Source organism: Aptenodytes patagonicus, chromosome 1, assembly GCF_965638725.1.
Source record: "Aptenodytes patagonicus chromosome 1, bAptPat1.pri.cur, whole genome shotgun sequence".
NCBI classification, from domain to species: domain Eukaryota; kingdom Metazoa; phylum Chordata; class Aves; order Sphenisciformes; family Spheniscidae; genus Aptenodytes; species Aptenodytes patagonicus.
Genome location: NC_134949.1, coordinates 11,857,341 through 11,880,994, shown reverse-complemented (window position 1 = coordinate 11,880,994; position 23,654 = coordinate 11,857,341). Strand labels below are relative to the sequence as shown.

The following is a 23,654-nucleotide window of genomic DNA, read 5'->3' as shown; positions in this document are numbered from 1 at the left end:
CATGACAAAGTAGAGCTTTGAATAAAATCAGTTAAGATTTACATGAGAGATGTTCCTATTTTGATAGGAATGCACACGCTTTGTTTTCTGATTTTCCCAACTCTTTGTACAGTTACGTAGAAATATGAGGTAGCAGGGACAGTCAGATCTGTCACAATTGTAGGTAATAAGTAGTGTTGCTGTGAATTGCAAGTGGAGCCTGAGATGAAAATATGCTGTGAATTCCAAGTTCTTTTGTTGTATCTCTCCACCAGAATAACCTGCATAAAGTATGCCTCTGTTGCAGTGGGGAAATTTTTGTAAGGTATCTTTGATCAGGATTAATGATAGTTTGCTTAGTAGTAGAATTTCTCTCTGGTATCTCAGTCACTAAACCTACCATCTTGGCACACCATATTTATAACTCGGTGAACAGTAAAAGGCCATGGAGGCCAACCACACTGTCAAGAAAAATGTCAGGGCACTCTGGATTTCTAGAGGTTTATTAGACATGTATTTGGAGGTCTGGATGAGGCATGCTGTATTCTGTTGGCAGACATTGACAGTAACTGTCTTGGTAAACATTGTAAGAGCAAAGGAGGTGGTTCTCTCTGCTGGAGCACTCAGCATTTATCTCATGTAGTGTGGTCACATACAATATCCACTCAAACTCATGTTATAGAAGATCTTTAATCATGTCCTTTTATACCATGATTTCAAATTATGTAGTGATTGTTTCTGAGCATACTACTATGTATGGAAGAAGATAACCACTTTAATTTTTTTAAGTAACGAATTTAAATCTTCTTTTAATTCTGAAGAGAAGATCAGTTATTTGCTATTAGTGAGGTTCCATTAGAAACACTAACAAGTTTGTGGACTTTGAATTTTGAAGAGGTTCCCAAATCTTTTAGAGGATAGTAGTGTGGAGGCTGGCCTTTGATACATTTAAGTAGTCAACTGATAATCTTACCAAGCTGCTGTCAGCATTGACATGTTAGATAAACCCAGAGCCACAAATGTTTTAGCTGCTGGTGGTGTGGCATATAGTTGTCAGGCAGCAAGCATGATTACTATGTGTTTTTCATCTCCAAATGTGCATCCATTCCCTTATTTAATTTCTGGCATAAGTAAGAGGTTTATTTCCAAACCTTTGAGTCTCAGCTTCTCACGGTCCTGCTGGGTTTGGCACCTCACACAAAGGAAGCTATGCCTATATCTTAATTGAAGAAAATGCTTCAGATTTTAAAATACAATGGCACTGTCCCTCTGTAAGGCAATGATACTGTTTTTTAAGAGATCTCCCGTACATTCTCAACAGATACATCTTTTTAAAGTAGATTCAATTCCAGGTACTATATTTCCTTTTGAATGTTTCACAGAGTTTCCAAAATATGACACTTAGGATTGTACTGGTGCTCTCCTCTATAGTGAAACAATGAGTCTACAATATGCTTATGGTACAAGTGATGCACATAATGATAGAAGGGTTCCTACTATATAGCGGTAGCTGTACAGCCAGTAATTTGAAACAGTTGAGGAATACAAATATAAGAACAGTTTTGAAGAGCTAGATGTAATTTGTATTCAAAAGCTGCATGCATTCAAGTGTGTTGTACGTAACATTGCACACAACAAAAAATTTCTGCTAAGGTGTCTGCTTATCACATGCATAAAATTCTAAGCAAAAAGATTATTTCATAAAACCTTTGTCATAAGAAGATATTAAGCACTAATAGAAAATTTGAGATAGCTGGAAACTCAAATCATACTTCTAAAGATAAAGATGTGAATAGAAGTTACCTTAAGGTTTGCAAATGAAGTGTGTGCTCTGCTTGTTTCACCATAAGCTTTATTTTTTAGAATTCATTAAGTTCCAGAGGTTATACTGAATTTAAAACCATACTTTTTCTTTATTGTTTCAATACTAAACTAATTAATACAGTCTTTTAATCACTTGCTTATGTGTTTACTATAGTAATAGCCTAGGTATCTAAGAAACTTAAAGCAGTTTATTGGAGGTCTAGACCTGAATAAACACACAGAATGCTAACGTGAGATAATATGCGATTACTTCTTGAGGTAACATTTTATATTAATGATTTTCTTAAATGATGTTTTATATATAATGACTATTTTGTTGTGTACTATTGATTTCAAACATCTACTAAGAGCAATACTGAAGACCTAGGAAAGAAATAATTATTATAATTAATTCTGGATTTGTTAGGGAATTTACAAAACTGACAGTGGCTTATAGGTTTAAATGGTGCTGCTTCTGTAGAACTAAGTCAGCATGTAGCTACTGAAACCTTGAGAACTATCTCAGATCTTTTATCTGAGTCAGTGTCATAATTTTAGAATCTGTCACTCCTGTGGTTTCAACCAGTGATGTAATCTGGGATTCACACTCTATTACTACATTGCTAAGTTACTAATATTTTCTTCCACATATTATTCATACAGCTTCTTTCTTAACTCATTCAAAGTTTCCTGGCACGTTCAAATTCCACTAGCTATGGAAATTCCAAGACTAATGTCACCTTATAAGTAATGAGTACTGTCAACCTTTTGGTTGACTATATGAAAACAGTTGGGAAGGGGAAAAGGAACATAAACTTTGTCAGTGGCAGCAGCTGCCCCAGAATTAGAAGAATACAAGATGGTCGTGGATGAAGCGTAACTTCTGGGTGGCTTCAAAAGGGGGGAGTAGGGACACAAGGAAAAAAAAAATGCAGGGAGATACAGCGATGTGGGTGCTGGTGTCAGAGAACGTTTCATTTAGTGGTCAACCTGTCTAGTGGATATGTAGCAACAAGTTTCTACTGTGGGTTTCTTGTACTAGCATTGATATGTTTTGAATATAGTAACAACGATTAGTAGCTTGAATTCTAATTTAAGTCTCATGTCTGGTAATATGTCATGAGGTGATAAATTTAAGATATTATACTTCCAAGCTATCTGCTTGCCATGTGCTTTTGTAAGAGATTACTGGCCCCATAGCAGAAACAGTAGAAATCACTGGGCTTGTGCTGTGACCGGTGGCAGCTGAGGAACAGGCACCATTCATCTTGTGCCTTCTACTGTGAAGTACTAACATCTGACAGAAGACTGGAAGGAGAGTTGTGGGGAGAGGACTTTACAGTAGGTGAATCCAATAATTTATGAGTCAATGTGTTTCGTTTTAAATTTTGCATGTTTATGTTTAATCTGGTACAAGTCTCCTGTTTTAGACTGAAAAGCTGACAAGCATCCATTGAAAGTTTTATATTAATTACTCTTGTCCATACTTGAACTCTCTTCTGGCAACATACAAGACTATTCTACTTGTTTGTGGGTTCTGTTCCTTTGTCCGACTTAGTTGGTGGGTCAAAGCCAGCCCTGTTCTACTCTTCAGTTTTTATCTAGTTCTTCTCTTAATCTAGTTTTATTTTCCCCCCAAATTTAGTCTACAATTTTTTCTGTGTTAGTGTTGCGAGGAGTATATTTGTGCTATTAGGAATTGTTGTACTTGACAGTTGGTTTCCTCCAAAGAGGAGTACTGTGAACTTGAACTTTGCATTGCTTTTTATTTTGGTATTTGATTAGTTTCTTCAGTAAGTAATTAGAAAATGCTTTACAAGTTAGAAACAGGTTGTTACTATTAAGATCTCAGCACTTACAAACAGCAGTTTCTGTGCTTGGGTGCATAAAACATTTGTTCCAGAAATTTGTAGTTCTGGAATGCTTGCTATGTAGGCAGTGTGTGGGATAATAAATCATGAGACACTATGAGTAGTTTAAAGTAACATTTTTTGCTGACCTGTTATTTTTAATCAAATTATAACATACTTATTTCAATTATTTTTGAACACAGACCTGCTCCATTTGGAAAGTAAAAGAATGTTGAATCTGTCTAAAATGATGTTTGCTACAATTTCATAGTAGTGAGTCATAGGATCATAGAATCTTTTAAGTTTGAAAAGACCCGTAAGATCATCAAGTACAACCGAGTCTGTGTTTTTAATATTTTTTTAGTAAGTTCTTGTGTAACTGGCCAAATAGCAGCTTGGAGAATCAAATATTGCTTTAGCTGTTTCTTAAATTTATTTGAGCTTTGCTAGCCCTACTCAGTTCCTTCAGAGTACTATACGTGAGGTTGATCTGTTAAATGGTTTTTTGAACATGAAGATGCTTTGATTTTTCTCTCTATTTCCAAAGTTGAAAGTTAGCTTTGAAAGAAAAATTATAATACAAATTTAGTCCCTCTTATTTAGCTGAGCTTCACATTAACTGTGCCATGGATGGTGCAGCAGGGTTAGTCATAGGCCTGAGTTTATGTGCTAGGTATGAATTCACTGTGCTACCATAACTCATGCTGCATCCAGGTAAACGACTGCTTTGGATAGCACCAATACCAGCTGTGGAAGTATTGACATGTGAAGGTAGAGCCTGATTACTAAACTTTGAGGCAGAAGACCCTTCAGAGTATAGTAGAATCTATAGGGGAAAACATGGTTCTGCTGTTTCCTGTGTTAAATTGTGCTCATTAAGTGGGACATGCTTTCCTTCCACACTTTGTCAGTCTGCCTAATGAAGCATAAGGATCTACCTGCTTTCTGGCAAGCAAATGTAATAAGAGTATTAGAATTGAAGTTATATTCCTACTGAACTATGTGAATAAAAGTTTTAAAATTTTGTGCTTTAAACTAGATTTTCATAGGATGTGTTGCCTTCTATTTTTTTTGTGAGGAGCGCACGAAGGACACAGTGTGCAAGAGAGATGAAAATACTCATCAGTTACTAAAACTTTCTTCTGTCAAAGTGGTGACCTAACAGTTAGCTTAGACTTTCATTTAAAACTAAGCAAAAAAAAAAATGCTCACCATTCTTTTAAATTCAGAACTGATACACTGCTGTTTTTCTAGTCTGAGCAGAACTGGCATGTCTCTTTATTAATATTTTTTGTTATACATAAATAGTAACTGAGCCAATAAGACTGTCTGTTCAAATTATTGGCAGTAGTGAAGCTGAAATAAGTATCACACTTTAGTAGGCAATAAATAGCATCCTTTACTAGATGATTGAGGAATATACAATCAAGTCTGTCTAAATTTGGGTAGGGTTTGGTTGTGACAGTACAGCTAGCTCTGACACTTTATATGCAGCTGTCACATGGAATATTTAACACTGCTTGCTCCTGTCTAAAACTTTCTAAAACAGAGTTAGTTCTCATTTTGTTGTATGGACAGCTTATTCAAACTGAGATAAAGGAGGAAATTTTACAAATGCATCCATCAGAAAACCTGGCTGAACTCTGCATTCAGGAGTGCAAAAATAATGAATCTCCTTTCAATATGGGACAGTGAGTAAGATGTAATTTTCTTACATACTTTGCAAAGATTATTAGGCAAGCTGCAGGCATTTTAGCATGTAGTTAAAGAAAAAACCCAAACCAAACACAACTGTTTCTATTTTCCATTAAATAAAGTAGGGGAATGCATCTTCCAGGAACTCACTGTTGATGTTAGGTACTCTGTAATAAATGACTTTTTTTTTTTTTTAAATGTATGAGTGTGTGTGGTTATGTTACTGAGAGAGCTTTTAGGAGAAATCTAGGTATTTGGTACACGTGAATTCTAACACCATAGAGAAACACGCATATCTGACTCAGGAAAAAACGAGTAGAAACTGTATAACAAAATAATTAAATTTTGATACTGTGACTAGCCCTGACACTGACCTGCTCAGTTAGTCAAATGTGGTGAATTTTTAACAGAAAGAGCACTTCACAAGGTTATGTAAATTAAAAGTTGTAGTAATATTTCTTAATATCTCCAAAACTGCTGTTGAATGCAGGGATATATACTTTCTTCAAATTGTTTGAATAAAAATATTAACCCAAAGCAAATTATAGTAATTTCATTAATAAAGCTAATCTTTAAACTTTTGTCACCTATTTCTGCTTAAGTGCATAATTAGGTATTTACAGATTAAGTGTTAATTTGGTTTAGAGATGCTTCAGGTGTCACAATAACAAATTACTTTTGTACTGGTGTCTCTGTTTTCTGTTTATATTAATATACTGATATTGAACTTCCATGACAGCTCAAGAGTCTGAGAACTATTGCTACTCTATAAAGAAACTTGCAGGTTTATAAAAAATAAGTCTTTTACTTGGACATTAGCTAACGATGGCATTAAGCAATCTTAGTTTGATGTTGACAGGCCTTCTCTATTCCTTAGCTACTTAATTCTGCAGCACACTAGCTCCTGTCGGTACTAACACTCATTCTCCTGTGTGTTGGAAGAAGGGAAGTCTAGCCATATTAGTAGCAGTGCTGGGGAGGAGGTGGGACAACTTTTGGCAGCCAGTCTTAAATTGGCTTGAGCCTGTCATGAAGCTACATTTTAACAGGAGGAATATCCCAAAGGCATCACTATACAGTAGTCAAAGTATAGGAATATTATGTTATACTGACATCTAATAATATTTTAAGTTGGTAGAAACCTCTAGAGGCCATCTAGCTCAACCCTTGGCTCAAAGCCAGGCTAAAATCAAAATAGATAAGGTTGCTCAGAGACTTGTCCAGTTGAATCTTGAAGATCTTCAAGGCTGAGTTTCTACTTCCTCTATGTGTGATTGGTTCCAGTGCTTAACCTCTTCTACGGGGATAGGTTCCCTGCTCCCCCTTATATCTCTGTGAAACTGCTTGTGCTGCAGCTTCTTGATTGCCTCACGCCTTTTTGTTGTGTACTTCTGAGAAGTTTGCTTCTGTCTTCAGCTGTCCTAGTGGGTTTTATGGAGAGGACAGCAATTAGACACACACACCCTCACCTCCCTGCCCTGCCTCCCCCCCCTCCCCTGGCCTGTAGTCTTTCCAGGATTAAAAAGCCCAGTTCTGTGTAGCTTTTCCTTGTATGCCATGTGCACCAGCTCCCTAATCAACTTCTTCTGTTGTTTTGTCTAGTTTATCAGTATCTCATTTACTGGGCACTGTGTGGGGGAACAGTATGCAGTACTCGGATATAGCATCATGAATGCTGACTGCTGGGGAATAACAGCTTCTTTTGACTTGTTGACTGCAGTTTTGCCAGTGTAGTAGTGGTAGCTGTTGGCCGGGGTCAACCCAAACACAGCTGCTTGATCACCCTCCTCTTCTTCTGGTAAGGAGAAAATAGAAGGAAGGCGAGAAGACTCGTGGATCAAGATAATGACGTTTTAATAGGGAAAGCAAAAGTTTGCACACACAAGCAAGGCAAAAAAAAGAATTAATTCCCTGCTTCCTATTGGGAGGCAGATGTTTGGCCACCTCCTGGAAAGCGGGGCCTCAGCATGCATAATGGTTGTGTGGGAAGAATCACAGAATCATAGAATCATTTAGGTTGGAAAAGACCCTTAAGATCGAGTCCAACCATTAACGCTACCAAATCCACCACTAACCATGTCCCTAAGCCCCACATCTATGTGTCTTTTAAATACCTCCAGGGATGGTGACTCAACCACTTCCCTGGGCAGCCTGTTCCAATGCTTGACAACCCTTTCGGTGAAAAAATCTTTCCTAATATCCAATCTAAACCTCCCCTGGCACAACTTGAGGCCATTTCCCCTTGTCCTATTGCTTGTTACTTGGGAGAAGAGACTGACACCCACCTCGCTACAACCTCCTTTCAGGGAGTTGTAGAGAGCGATGAGGTCTCCCCTCAGCCTCCTTTTCTCCAGGCTAAACAACCCCAGTTCCCTCAGCCACTCCTCATAACACTTGTGCTCTAGACCCTTCACCACAACGACCCTTCCAAAGTTTATGACAAACAAAGGTTAAGACAAACACCATAACCACAAATGTCCACCCTTCCTCCTCCTTTCCCCGAGCTTTTACTGCTGAGCACGGCATCATGTGGTATGGAATATTCCTTTGGTCAACTTGCGTCAGTTGTCCTGGCTGTGTTCCTTCTCAACCTCTTGTCCCCCCCAGCCTACTTGCTAGGGGTGGGGACAGGGTGGAAAAGAGAAAAAGCCTTGATGCTGTGCATGCATTTTTTCAGCAATAGCAAAAACCCTCTGAATAGCACCTCTGTTCTCCAACACTGTGACCACTTCCTGACCTCCCAGGCTGATGTCGCCTGCAGACTTGATGTGTGTGTATTCCATCCTGGCTTTCAGGTCATTGATGAAGATGTTAAACTGTGTTAGCCCAGTATCATCTCCTGAAGATTGCCTCTTCTAACCAGCTTCCAGTTAGATTTTTAAACTGTTGACCACAAGCCTTTAAGTCTGGCTGTCAAGGCAGATTTTCAGACACCTTGAAGTTGGTATTTATCCCATTTGGTACAAGGATGCTGTGGGAGGTGGCATTGGAAGCCTTATTAGAGTCAAAGTAAATGACATCCATTGGTGTCCTTCATCCCCCAAACCAGCTGTTTCCTCACAAAAAGTTATCAAGTTAGGTGCCATTTGCACTTTGTAAATCCATGCTGGTGATTCTTAGTCACCTTCTTTTCATTCCTGTGCCTGGAAATGACTTCCAGGAGTATTTGCTGCATAGTTAGTCTGAGGATCAAGGTGAGTTTGACTGTCTCATAATGCCTCAGATTCCCCTTCTTGCCCTTTTTTGAAGATGAATAAATACAGCCTTTATTAGTGGCTTCCCATGGTCACAGTGACCTCTAAAGAAGAGAGTTTTCTTTGGTTGTATTGGCATTAGACAACTGGTGATCTTGTTTGCATTAGAAACACCTGTAGACTGTGTGAAGATTATACTCACTTCCGCAAAACGGTATTGAGAAAGAGGAAATGTAAGAGGGAGAATTCAGCACAAGTCACAGACAAACCGGGAGCATGCTGTCTAACGGGATTAGATCACAGCTCTAAGAGTTCCATAATTTTTTCAGAGAAAGAAACAGACTAAAGAAGGTGGAGGTAAAGTAAGGTGGTTGAGACAGCAAAAACTGCATTTTTTTTTCCCCCTGTTTACTGACAGATGTACTAATTGTTTTTGTAAGCTTTGTATTTTAACATAGCATGCTATTTTTTTTTTTTTTAATTTGTTAAGCATTGAGAATAGTATCAGCATGTCTGGCAAACCTCATGCAATCTGTTCCAACAAAAAGTAGCCTGACTGTGTTGGTTTATTCTTGCAAGGGCCAAAAGATGGTTACAAGGACTAGAACCCTGAAGAGTCTGAAGATGTTCATTTGCAATACTGAAGACCATTAATACAATGTGAAGAACTTATTAAAGGAGGTTTTTGGTTAGGTGTTGATTAAAAAGGCAATTAGAGGAATTGAGCTTCAGACCCCTTTGAAGTTGAACAACTGATCATCTGTTTGCATTAGAAACACCAGCAGACTTTGTAAAGGTTATGCTCACTTCTGTAAAAAGAAAAGTAATGACTTTTTAGAGCTGAATGGTTTGTTCTTAAAATGTCTTGACTTTCAAACTTCTAGCTCGAGACGTTATGTTTTGATATTAAAAATTAATTTGTAAAAAATGTAGGTATTTGAAGTATAGAAACTAAATGTATTTTCAAAGATTAATAAAAGTCTACTCTAATGAATTTTCACACATTTGTTTTTCAGGAGCTGGTGAATCAGGGAAAAGCACAATTGTCAAACAAATGAAGTAAGTATGGTGAAATACCATGATAGAGAAATATTTTTTTTTTATTTGAATAGAGAATTTATCTTTTTTCCTTCCATAGGATTATCCATGAAGCTGGTTATTCAGAAGAAGAATGTAAACAGTACAAAGCTGTTGTCTACAGTAACACCATTCAGTCCATTATTGCTATCATTAGAGCAATGGGGAGGTTGAAGATAGACTTCGGTGATCCAACTAGGGCTGTGAGTATTGAAGTGCACACACAGATATACAGCTGAAATATTAATTCATTTTCAATTTTTGTCCATTACTATTTCCTGAAAAAATCTCTTAATATCCAAAAATCTTCTTTGTAGGATACAAAGTTTGATTGAAAACTAAATGCCATTGGTCTTTACATGGCAAGGTGACCTACAGAGCAGTCAGCATTGGGTTGATTCACAACAACTATTTGGTTTAAATACAGTTCTCCAAATTCTATCTAAATTTGGAGAACTAAACATCAGAGTCTTAGGGATTTTTTGAAAAACGTTAAACTATGCAGTCACGTCTCTATTTGTATGGACTTGTGGGCCGTTATGTTCTGTAAGTCATTTAAGTTAGACATCTTCACATTCCTTAAACACAGCTTAAATAGGTAGGCATCTAGCTACTGTCTGCACTTCTCTATTAGGTCTTAGGCACAGTGGTGCCTAAAACATTTCCAGCCTCTGAGCTTGATCCTGTTTCATACTGATTTCCAGTGTGGAGGACTTCATTTTACTGGAAGCAGAGACATGGACATAGCCCTGCTGTTGGTATCTCATTTTTTTCATGATACCATATGGATTAAGGACTTTTCCCAAGAAATAGGAGACTTTTTTTAAGCTTTTCTGCACGTTTTCCATCTCATTTCATCTAATGTCCCGCATACAAACCTCTGGTGGGTCTGTTTACCATTCCACCTATTGAAACTGGTCTGCAGAATTGATTCTTTTGGCTTATTGTTTCTCCAGTCCTAACCGTATACTTTTACCTGTGGTGACCCTGATTATGTCCATGTTCAGTCAGGAGGTTAGATGCTCTGAATCTCTCTGTAAAATGCTTAGCTTAAGTGTTTTTGCTTGTCCTTTGGTTACAGGAATCCACTCTGTGCTGCAGTGCTGAAATTGATTACCAAAGTTGTTAGTCTGAATAACATTGAAACTTAGTTCGGGATGTGTGCTTTTATTTTCTTTCCATAGAAATCAGTGTCAAGAGTATGGAATGCTCACCAGTACAGTTTTTGAAGCAGGAACTAGCCACGTTATGGCTGTCTTGCAGGAAAGATGGAGAAAGTTTGTTTTTTTTTTTTTTTTGCTGTTCATGTATTGAAATAAGTATGTAAGGTAGTCAGAGGGATATTTTGTCATAATTAAGTTCTTTCCGTCATGTTTAAGGTTGAATTACAGTTTGGGAGGAGAGGAGGGTCTTGAAAAGTAAGAAACGGTATGTAAATTCTTCATTCATGACAAAGTCTTGTGTTCAAGATCTTATTACTTAAAAAGCAATTTATAAATATTAGAGAGTATATCTTCAGTGACCTTGTGAAATGCATTATGTATGGTTGTCATAAGGAAGACAAATGTTCATAAGATTATGTAAAGGGGGTCATAAAGTGGCATCTGAAGTCTAAATCTGATTGGCAGTCATGAATTATTAGTTAGTATTCATTTTGCTCTTTGATAGTCATTATTTTATGTACATATGTTAATTCTACCTGAAACCTCTTCAGTTGTAAACATAACTAGTAAAAGCTTTGTTTTCATTTGTTTTTTCTCTCTACATTTGTTCTCATGTTTGCTGTTGTCTTCCCTTAAGACAAAAGTTTTCCAGGGCAGCAACAGTATCTTACCGCATGTTAGTTCAGTATTTGTGCAATAGAGTCCTCTTTGGAGTCTGGCAGTTAATGTTGGAAAGAGGCAGATGGTAGACTCATGTTACTAAATACATAGGAAGAGAAAACGGAGGAGGAGTGAATGTAGGTGTTAGCAGATAAAATGACTAACAAGAAGATTTTGAGGGCTATTTTATATATAATGTCAATTTGAAGTCATCTGAGTTTCTTGACTTCGAAGAGCTATATAAATGATGAGGCAAACTTTTTTGTCAGGGATAATCTTAAAATAGCTGTCCATCCCTTTGCACTTAGGCTGATCTTGGTGGTCCAAATTCTTTTTTCAGAGCAACACTGCTATGGAACGTCAGCACTAGATTTTTGCCAATGGTAAAGTCAGAAATGGAAAAAGGAATTCAGAGCTTGTGTTATACATCAGCCTCACTTTTTAAAAAAAAAGAAAAGTATGCTTACTCCTCGATTATTATGGTATAGCCTTCTTAATTTTATGCTATTTTGTTGTACTTTTGTTGTTTTTCGGAAAAAAAACCCCAAACCTCAAAATTTTAACTCCTGTTGAAAATTGTTAGATTCAGACTCTTTTCCTTAAATTTCTGAGGGGATTATCTGAGGGTTTTACTCTAAATGGGATAAGTTTGTTTGGAAAATCATATACTCCTACTTCTGTCACAAGACTAACAGTAAAACAGTGAGTTGAACGTTTTCCTTTTTAAAGCTATTGAATCAAGGGAGCATAGATTACACCAGCAGCTTCAGTAATGGTCAGTCTCAAGAGTGGTGTATCTTCCTTCGTCCTACAGGATGTTTCAGTACTAAAGTAGAAACTATGTTTTGAGAGGCATTTAGTGAATGTGCTTTAAAGGACTATGGACTGCTTTCTGAATGTGAGATTTGCTGTAATTAGCTAGAGAGATGGTTAAATTTGTTTCTTTACATTATCTCATTTCTGAAATTTGGTATTAAAATAGTGACACCTAGAGAGGAAGCTGCCCCATTCCAGTATCATTAAAAGAAAGTATTTAGCATTGGTTAATAATGAAAATAGGACTTGATCATTGCATACTACCTCACTTGTGGTGTCTGTAGTACTTGCCATCCTTAGAAAAGGGAGTATGGGTGTAACAGAGGCCACTTTTTATTTTAATGTTTGGGCTTTTAAAATGCTGAAATTGATTCTCTTGTTCCACCTTCCATTTCCCCTTCCCCCCATTTTAAAGCATGTAGAGATTAGAGCTATTTGAAACAGAGTAAATTTTGTATGTTTGAAAGTCAGACCATGTTAGGCATAAAATGGTGTAATCATTCATGACAAAATTGACTGTCAGTTTCTAAGCTGTTTCCATCATGTGTCTTAATATATTGGCTCTTCTTCAAGATCTGCTGCTTCTGTGAGTTGTAGGTCCTTGGCATTTGCATCCACAAACAATATTCAAGACCAGAATTGTCATTCAGGTTTCTTTTTTTGCAGGCATATTGCTCAAACTGCAGTCTGTGAGATCTGACTATCCAACCCGTGGATCTTTACTGCTCTGTTTTTTTTTATGTAATTATTAGTGCAATCCATTGAATTATTAGTTGTCCACAATTTGTCCTGTACAGTGATCAGTATTCTGTTAATTTGTTTGACAAATGTTCATTTCTAGATTTGTGACTACTCTAGCTTTCAAAACACTTTTTGAACTATATATCAGATACCTGTTGTTCATATGTATAACTACATATGTATACATATAGATATATATAAATCTCTTTAAGTTTGCCTTGAGTTGGCTGAACTGCAAGCTTTTTGTTTTCAAGCTGTGAATATCAGTATTACTCAATCCATCTGTAAACAATTACCTTGTTAGCTGTCATAATCTTTGATTATTTAAGTCTACAGCGGACAATATCTTTAGAACAATCACTACTTTCTGTGCTTATGCTGGCAAATTTTTTTTTCACAGCTTATTGTTTGAACAGCAAAGGTGACGGAACCGGATTTTCCTACAGATTTGCATCTGTATCTTCCCTTACTGTTTTGTGAGAATAACCTTATGTTGCTTTTTTTAATCCTCTTTCTTGAAATACTTTCAGTTCCCAGCTGATGTGCCTAAGTCTGTTTTCTCCTTCCTCCTTTCCAGTATCATCTGTTCTCTCTCTTTTAATTATTGGACAAACAGTACATGCTGTGGGTAGTAGTTACAAGCCACAAGTATGCTGATTTTTCTGGCTGACATACCTTGGCATTAGATCACATACAGCTAATAACCAAGGTCAAGCAGCTACCCACAGGAGAGTGCTAATGTGGATCTCTTTCTCCTCTTTTTCCAGTGCCTTACAGGTCTAACATTTTTAAGTTTCTTTCCTCAGTCAAAATTGGATGAACATAGCCAACTGGTCTAATTCTGTTAAAGGAGACTGGTGGGTTGACATCCTGTACTCTATTAGCCTCACTCTCAAAGGCAGTCTTTATATATAGTCTTAAAATCCAGCATCTGCTCTTCTAAAAATCTTGATGTTTGCTTGATATCGCATTACCAAGAAAACTTGGTCTCTGTGGAATAATTAAGGTAATGGATATTTGTAACTGATTTATCTGGAAAGGTTTTTATTATTTCCTGATGCATGATTTGGGAAGAAATGATCATTTGTCACTTTCAAAGTTGTTTTTTGAAGCTTAAGTGATTAATGTGTTTTCTTCAGTCAATCAATATACATCTGCATTTCTGAAGGTTCTAGTATGCATTTTAACCATTCTATTCAGTTTGTGTTATTTGATAAGCAAATAAGGTTAACTTAACTTTAGACTTGAGCACAAAATATGTTAATACTTCTGTTTATAGAAGCTTAGTTCAAGTTATAAACAGATCAGAAGACGCTTTATCAGCTAAAGAGAAATTTGGTTTACTAGTCTTTTTCTGTTGTTGAAAAATGTGGGAATTAATATCTTATGCAGAACACTAAAACCAATTGTTTTCCTTCACATTTTCTTTGTTTGGTTACATTCACGTTTACCAGGTTAAGTAAATAACTCATTTGCTGAATATAGTTCTTAGGTGATAATACTTCCGTTGTATTTCTCAGTGTTTGTCTCTCCACTTTCTCTTTACATACTAAAGGATGATGCTCGTCAACTCTTTGTGTTAGCTGGAGCAGCAGAAGAAGGATTTATGACTGCAGAGCTTGCTGGAGTTATCAAGAGACTGTGGAAAGACAGTGGAGTTCAAGCTTGTTTCAACAGATCTAGAGAATACCAGCTTAATGACTCTGCTGCCTAGTAAGTACTATGTGACAAACAAGATTCTCTTTGTCTTGTAAGTAGTAGGTAAAGGAATATAAGGCAAGTCTCATCTTTTGAGGAATTCTGCTCCCATGTAGGTGGAAAATTTAGAAGTATCTGGACAAAGATATTGTCTACTTGGGTCAAAATGCTCCAACGAGGCTTCAAGGTTGGAAAGGAAGAGGTGTGATATAATTATGAATTTGAGTTGTGTTCTGACCAGTTGTTTCTTCCTCCTGAGGAAGACAAAAATTGCTTTAAGGTGCTTTAATAGCATTTTTATTACAAAAACATGACTCAAGTATCTGTGCAGTATCTGAACATGTCCAGGAAACTTGATTATGTGACGTGAATCTGTATTACCAAGGATATTACTTTCATGTTCATAATTAGAGTTTTTCCTATGGTTCAACATTGCTGCATTTTCTCTGTTAGTTAATGGTCTCTGTTAGAGATGTGTTGAGCAAAGGTAACAATCAGGATGTCTTCTATGCTAGGGTACTTCATTAAAAAATTAAATAGTAAGGAATCAAGGGTGTGAGAAATAAGATGTGATGGCAGCAAGTAATGGCAGCAAGTAATGGTAAGTCAGTCAAGGAAAAGAGTCCATCAAGGGCGAGGTAAGATGGTAAAGAATGGCATAGCAGTGATACTGGCCTTATAGGGCAGTCTTTTAAAGCTTTATCATAATTCTGAATTAATTTGTGGTGTTTGAAGTTGTTTTTCACTTTCCTTAAAATAAGGTACTTCTGTTATTTAGAATAACTGTACATAAATAAAAAACTGTGAGAAGACTCCAGCTGGAGTAATGTAATTATAGGCATGCTGAATGAATAGAAATGTGATCAAATTGTATTGAAATAACACTGATGCTTCCAGCATGATTGCTGCTTGTTTGCTGAGGTTGTTCTAAGGGTACAGAGGGTAGATGGCAACAAGCTGAGCTCACGATGACAGATCTCTTGACTTAAGAGAGAGCACTTGTATAAACTTTCTTCAATATGGAGCACTTCATTTGGAGGAGCACTTTCCTCTGGTAACCTCCTCTGTTATATTTTGTTGTTTTAGATACCTCTGCCTCCAATTTCATAAGAAAACTGTTCTAGCCATACAATTGTATCGTTAAAATTGCTAACTTCTGGTTACACTGAAAGAAGAACATAATGCTTTCCCTATTTACTATGGGAAAAGCACAAGTAAGATTTGTATGGTTTTTAGAAACGCTGGGCTTCTTGGCCTGCATCACAAGAATTTTGGCAATGAAAGTATACTATTGTAAAAAATGTGTGCAATTAGAAATTCTCAATAGAAAGTTAATTGTTATTTATTAAGCATTTTCTTAAACACATAATTCTAGCCAAAACACCGAGTTGTTTTCATACCTATTATCAAATCCAGAGTAATTTTGGGCTTTGGTTATAGTTCAAAGTAAGTTGTAGTTCAGTAGGTTACAAAGATGAAGGTGTTTTTCTAGTTAGTGCAAATAACATTGGTGTATGTGGAACCATGTTTGCATTTTGGGATTTCAAAAGAAGAATTCGTTGTGGTGGAGTCAATTGCATAAGTTTTCTTTCTTCTAGGATGAAATATCTTTGTGTGTCTCAAGCTTATTTCAAAAAACCTTGGAAAATTGAGGGGAATAATGTGTCTTGGTTTTTGTCTTATCTTGGAGAAAGCTATTTTATAAAAGTCAAGCACAATATAATGAATGGACCTAGAACTTCTGTAATCCTTTGTAATTATCTTGTTATTATTTTAGAAATAACTGAAAGCAGTATTTATTTTTACCTTCAGTTACTTGAATGACTTGGACAGGATAGCACAAACCAGCTACATTCCAACCCAACAGGACGTTCTCAGGACTAGAGTGAAAACTACAGGAATAGTGGAAACTCACTTTACTTTCAAAGATCTTCATTTTAAGTATGTAAATCATGCTGCATGTTCATCTGTCTGTTACGGTTTCTGTAAAGTTCTAGAAGATCGACTTTCAACGATGTAATATAACAAATTTGTCGTCCCCCCCCCCCCTTTTTTTCTGAAAAAAAATTCTTTGTGCTTGGCTTAATTTTCTGAAGGGATGTGGGAGTCGTTGAGTTATTACAGGAGTTCCACAATAAATATGCAGATATTAAGTAATAAATGCTTTGGTTTTATTGGAAGCTTTTTGTAAAGATATTTTATATGTAAATTAAATTTCAAAATATTCCATTTTCTGCCATGTTAAATAGCTGTTCTTCTATCAGATTCTTCCCTTTAAATTCAGTTGGAGAGCTGGAGGCTTATAAATGTTTGCTGGTGTTGTATGAAAGAGTAAATCCATTTTCCTGAAGAACTGAATTCAAGTATGTGTTGTACTTTAAGGTAGTACTTTATTTAGTGATGAAAGAATGTGACTTACGTTTCCTGTGGTGTGGGATTTACAAAATAATGTTAATATTCTGAACATTTTATGTCCAAAGACATTCATGATGAAAGCATAGGGTAGTATAAATATAATAATATTCTTCCTCCTACTGATCAGGAAGAATGAGAAGAAAACTCGGTAAAACTCACATTGCATCTGTTTTTAGACTGTGCAGAGATTGTTGTCAGCATGTCCATACAATACGTTTGTTTAGTATCTTCATGGAAAATATTTTTTTAATGTAAATCCATAGCAAGTACTATAATGTGGATGTTTCAGGGCCATCAGTACTGTGGAAATATATTTTGTTTCCTTGTTTTAGGGTTTAAGTATACAAAATTCATATTCATCCATAAAATAATAGCTGGTAAATGGGAATGAATCTCTTGCAAACCTAAGGAGAGTAGTCCTTAGCCAAGCCTCAAGAGACATCTTCAGTATTCTGAGGAGCTATCCATTTTCTCACTCACTTTCTAATGTTTCTTGTTCAGTTCCCTACTGTAGATGGGTTTAAATTCTTCTACACACTCAATGAATTTGTATGCAGGTAGCTACTTCCAGTCTGTACTGATTATTAGGATTGTTATAAGGACCATACGATTACAGTCCTATAAAGTTCATTACAAGGACCATATGATTACACTTCTATAAAACATGTAACTTCAAGACAGGCCTTTGGAAGTATTTAGCTGTAATGTTGTACCTTTAAACACCTGTACAGCAGCTGTTTAAATTTTAGGTGCCTTAGGAGATAAGCTTAATGAGTTATTGGAAGGGCTTGAAGAAGTATACTCTTACATAACATTGAAAAGAACTTTTAAGATGAACTAAAGGCATAAAAGGCTTGATTATACCAAGGTGAGGGTACATAAACATGACTAGCTGTGCAATATTATGTACTTCGGGGTTTTTTTTCATTATCTTTTCTTTCCTGTTTTGCTGTGTGTGTTTAGATTCTTTGAGGTTGAGCCTTATTTCAGCCTTCTCTATGAAGCTCTTAGCATAGCTTTGATTATTGATTCAATCTAAAATGCAAATAGCAAGTCATCTTCATGCTGTTTCTATAGACTATTTCAGAAGTTGAGTCTGATTATTTACTACTTTTGTTTTCAAAGAGCACCTTATTTTGTAGAAATGTTCTTCTGATAATTTAACAAATTCTTACGGAAATTCAGGTCCTAGTACAAAATTGTAAAACATTAGCAGTAGAATTGACAGAAGTAACAGCTAAAATTTAAGATAATAAAGTACACAAGTACAAAATACCTTCCTATGGGTACAGCCGTCGCTAATTATTTGAGAACTAAGTAAGAGTAGGTGGCTGACTTGCATTTACATAGCGTGATAGCCAGAGACTTCCCCTCAAAGATATCTCTGAAGGTGAAGAACACTTCTAAAGAATCCTTTTTTCATTTTTAAATTCTAACAGGAGTAATCTTTAAAACATTTTTTAAGATGGCATTATTCCATTGTAGAACATTAAATGGGCAATGAGCATTTTCACTTGCACAATAGTATACCCAAGTAGAAGACCTCGTTAGAGGTTATGATGTTTTTGACAGTTTTTCATCAGAAAGTCAAGGGTCTTTGTTTTTCTTCTAATTTGTTTCCTTCTCCACTTGCTTTTTTTAAATAAAAATCCAGCAACTCAGAACACTTGAAGATTTCTAAAAATAACAACTGTAATTGAATCTCTTCTATTGCAATTTACCTAGTCATGTAGTACACTAACATTAAGTCAGTAAGTTTTTTAATCTGTCTGCCCCCCCTACAATCTTACAGCCCGGGGAAAACAGGAAAGTGGGATAATAAAAAATACAGGTCAGTTTTAATAAGTGTGTAATATGTGAGACTTTCTAGGTATGTATCATATTTTTGTAAACGCCCTGCCTCAAAAAAAAAAAATTGTCAAATTCAGAGTCTTTTGCAGGGCTGGGGACTGGAACGAACAACTTGTATAACCTTAAAAAAAAAAAAGTGAAAGCAATCATCATAAATATCTGGTGTCCTTTTGGCCCAGATCACATTTTGTATGGGTACTGGAATCATGTTCTTTGCTTAAATAGTCTGAAAGAAGCAGAACATAGCAAATCTGCCAACACTAGCTTTCAAAAACATACTGCGCTAATGCAAGGTCCTTTCATAAGTCCTTACATTTGCACAATTGCAGATAAACCATTCAGAAAGCTACCCATTTAATATAGCTAAGTAACATAGCTTAGTAGAGTGATGACTGGAGAGGTGTCTTTAATGCTTTACATTTAGTTCAGTGAAGTAATTTGTCTTAATGTGGCATAGTCACCTTGTAATCTCATGGGAGAAGTCTGCTTTCTTTAAAGAATGGAAAGGCATTAAAGCATTTCCTAATACCTTCATTCTTTAGATAAGGGGCGTAGATTCAGCTGTTACAAACTTCAGTTCTTTCAGCACTGCCTTGTATTTCTTTTTAGTTCATTGTAGACTGACTTACCTTTCATAAGCAAAATATGGTTCTTTTGAGTAGTCAAACCGTGGACGGTACTATGAATTTTAGCACCTGAGGCAAGTGCTTAAAAGATGGGCTTGCACACAACCCTGTGCGTACATCCTCCCATATTGGAAGGTGGAATTTGTAAATCATTCTTTCAAAACTTTTTAAAATTTATCTGCAGATTAAGCAGCTTCTGTGAGTGTTTTAGTCTTATGGGACTGTGACCTAACAGGCCTCAGTATGACTTCTAACATGGGCAGATGGAAAGCGTATGAACTTTAAGACCACTCTGTTCAGAATAGCTAATTTTTCTGAAAGATACTTGCAGCCTTATCTTGTTTTAAGAATTTTGTTTGCCAAATAGGTTTTTTTTTCTGTATGCCTGTATTTCTCTGTACTGATATCATATGGAGAAGAAGCTTCATTACATAAAACAATCCATCAGGTTCTTATTACTTGCTGTTGAGGTGTTCACTGTGAAACTGTGGTGCCAAAGCTTCATCCAGCACTAGATTTTAGCATATAAAAATTTCAAAGATGAGTGCAAAAAGATGGTTTGCATAAAGAACTGGGAGTTTGTGAGGTGCACTCTTAGAATGACAACCCCAAAAATAGACAAGCATCACTAGTGAAATACACCACTGGCAGAGAGGCTATTCTGAATTGAAGCAAACATTTCTGGCTAAAATCAATATCTGCAAATACAAACTGGCAATTACACTTCTTTTATGTTCTAGAAATTGTCTATCTTCTGCATTTTCCCTCCATTCCCAGGATACATGCTGGCAACATAGTCTGAACAAGCCAAAAATCATACAATGCCTCTTGTGCAGACCTATTTTCTTTACATATTTTTGCTGTTCTTTGAACGAATACTTCCTACTACAATTTTTTATTAGTATGGGAAGTTGTGCCATGTTTTCTTATACCTCTCAGTTACCATCTTAGTAGTAATATTTTTGGATTGAGCAGTGCCTTAAGATATTATTGAACTAGGTGAGATCCATGCAGATTGATATTTCAGTACTGTCATCAGTATAAAGCATTTAATTTCTCATGTTCCTTAGAAGCTGGTGTCCACAAAAAATAAAAGGAGCAATTTTCTTGTTCAGTTTCTCAGTTAATTTTTCTGTCTTGTATTCTGTTCTGTGCTATAAAGAGTGAGAACTGTTGTTGTTCAACCCTATGTGCCCTGCTGTCTACCAAAGGCCCTCAATGTGATAGCCTTATTACTAATATAATTCTGAATGATTTTAGGCCATGCTGGAATATCTTTACAAGAATTATAACTATGCATCTTAACAGTTGTTCTGGTCTGGATTTCTCTTCCTGTTTGATGACATTCTTACCCAAATAGGGCTTTCATAATAGAGCTGGCCATTCTACTACTTACAGCAAAGAGCATGGAGATGTAGGAACTGGTCTGTCCTCTGTTCTTTCTCTTCTCTCTTCCTCCTCCCATTTGAACGTTTTTATACCTACTGAATTCTGAGCTCTTTTTTTTTTTTGTGACAGTGGAACAGGTTGCCCAGCGAGGTGGTGGATGCCCCATCCCTGGAAACATTTAAGGTCAGGTTGGACGGGGCTCTGAGCAACCTGATCTAGTTGAAGATGTCCCTGCCCATGGCAGAGGAGTTTGAACAGGAGTTCGACTAGATGACCTTTAGAGGTCCCTTCCAACCCAAACTATTCTATGATTCTGTAACTTTCATTAGACATCATTAGGAACTTCAAGTATTTTGCAAGCCAGATAAATAGCATGGTGATATAATGAACTGTAAATGATGGGGGGGATGCATGACACTCAAGACCAAAAAAAAAAAAGAGACAAACAGTGGTATTCTGAAATTAAGTGATATATATGTCACAGGATCTTCTCAAAGAGGGAGAACACAGACTTTTTCTACCTGTCTCTTTCCTATCACAGAAAAAGAAGCCTTGTATCCAACTTCCTTAGTATTGCATTATTTCCAAGTATTAAAACAGACACCACTCTGCTCGTAGAGAATCTTACATTGTTGATCAATACCTTTTTATTATTTTAGACTTTCTTCATTTGGGCTAGAAGTTGAATAACACTTTCACTTAGTTTACACTTAGTAAAGCTAAGTCTGTGTATTTTTATTTTTTTATAGATTACAATTAACTTTGTTAATGAAATATAGTACAAATTATTTTGTAAATAATCAGTTCTGTTTAGCTTTCATCTCACACTTTCTCATGTTTTAAAATGTTGTATAGGAAGACTTTTAAGGCTTTATTGAAATTTTTTTTATACTGAGACATTAAATAGTAATAAATGTTGCAGATTTTTATGCCTTTTTTTAAAATTTTGTGATCAGACTCACACCGCTGATACTTTCAGATCTTACTGGTTAACATTCAGAAAGCTAGAAATTCCGAAGTTCATTCTCTGCTTTGCACTTCTGTTTTGCAGAATGTTTGACGTTGGAGGCCAAAGATCAGAGCGGAAGAAGTGGATTCATTGTTTTGAGGGTGTTACAGCGATTATTTTTTGTGTGGCATTAAGTGATTATGACTTGGTCTTGGCTGAAGATGAGGAAATGGCAAGTACATTAATCTTGAAGCAAGAAATAGTTGTTGGGTAGAAACTAAATAAGTTCGAAAGGAAAGCTATAAATACATTTTTTAGAGTATTACTGCTTTATAAAATTTATGGGTTTTGTGTAAATGGTCTCAGAGAAATGGTGATAGAATTCATGCTTTCAGGTTTCAAAGTATTTCCTCATATTCTCAGAAGGAATACTATGAGACAAGTATTCTTTTCAGCGACAGTCTTTCATGTTTTAAAGGACGCATAAATTAATGAGGATAGATTGTCAGTAATACACATTTTCGTCTCTTTATGGATGCTAGAAGTATATAATATGAAATTGCTTGACTTACCTGTTTCTACTTTACCACGTTTTATTTTCCTCCCCTTCCTCAGTCTTCAGTTTTTGTTTCTTCTTAAATGTTTCTCTGATCTCTTCCCTTAGTTCCAGATTTTTTCTTTCTTCTTTCTTCCAACCCCCTCCACTCCTTTCTCCTCTTTCAAGATGTGACTCCTTCCATATCAGTATGCACAGAGTGCATGCTTTTTACTATCCGAGTGGTCTAAAGTGATGCTTATCTATTGTGTGTGAATCATTAACAAACTTCTGTGCTCTTCCTCATGTTCTGCAACTACTTATAAAATACAGTTTGGGGAGGAAAGAGAAAAAAAAACCTTTCAAGTCAAATGTAGTCAAAGAAGGTCATAGCTAGCATCCTGCTACTTAAATGACTGGAGCTTGGCCAAAGTACTTACATATTGGATAACTTTTTTCTACAGAATTAAAAATTAGGGTAAGAGGGGAAAAAACCTGCTCACTTGATTCTCTAGTTGTATAGAACTATTTTTTTTTTTTTTCCCCCCCCTTATGCTGGAACCTCAGCTAGGTGCAGAATTTAATTCTCAATTTCCAGAAGATCTAATCAGTATAAGACAAGTTCAGGTAACTCAGCAACTGTTGTAGAATATCTGTACTGCAAAATGTCAAAACACACCAAAAATTTCTAAAATATTAAACAGCTTAAGCCTGGAAATGAGGAAAAAAAAATAGGAAAAAGTAGTTGCTTAAACCCTACTCATGAAAGTGTTCTTCGTAGTAGTCTTGGTCTCTCTGTATTTCCCTGTGGTAAAATGTGATTCGGTATGCTAGAAACTTAGTTTTCTAACTTACCTGGTTCATTTGTAACTAATCAAAAGTATGTACCCTGATGTTACTGCTGAAGTCTGATAAAATACAACAAGGTGGTTTTTTTTAATTACAGAATCGGATGCATGAAAGCATGAAATTGTTTGACAGTATCTGCAACAATAAATGGTTCACAGACACTTCTATTATTCTCTTCCTGAACAAGAAAGATCTTTTTGAAGAAAAAATCAAAAGGAGTCCTCTCACTATTTGCTACCCTGAATATGCAGGTATTGGAGGGGGGCGCAAATGTCAAGTAATTTTCGGTTAAATTACCTCATTTTTGATGCACAAATCAGGAGGAGTTTAATAACTCTAGGTATCTAAAATATTTAAATTAAAT

At 36.1% G+C, this 23,654-nt stretch overlaps 1 protein-coding gene across 2 annotated transcripts in view; it reads left to right on the top strand.

The window, feature by feature from the left end:
- The window catches only part of LOC143172547 (guanine nucleotide-binding protein G(i) subunit alpha-1), a 37,842-nt gene that overhangs the window by 10,596 nt on the left and 3,592 nt on the right, over positions 1-23,654 (top strand). For both annotated transcript variants that reach the window (XM_076362238.1, XM_076362160.1), the window contains exons 2-7: positions 9,538-9,580; positions 9,660-9,801; positions 14,534-14,691; positions 16,489-16,617; positions 22,009-22,138; positions 23,388-23,541. In XM_076362238.1, the coding sequence (XP_076218353.1) occupies positions 9,538-9,580; positions 9,660-9,801; positions 14,534-14,691; positions 16,489-16,617; positions 22,009-22,138; positions 23,388-23,541 (756 nt within the window). The remainder of the gene's footprint in view (positions 1-9,537; positions 9,581-9,659; positions 9,802-14,533; positions 14,692-16,488; positions 16,618-22,008; positions 22,139-23,387; positions 23,542-23,654) is intronic.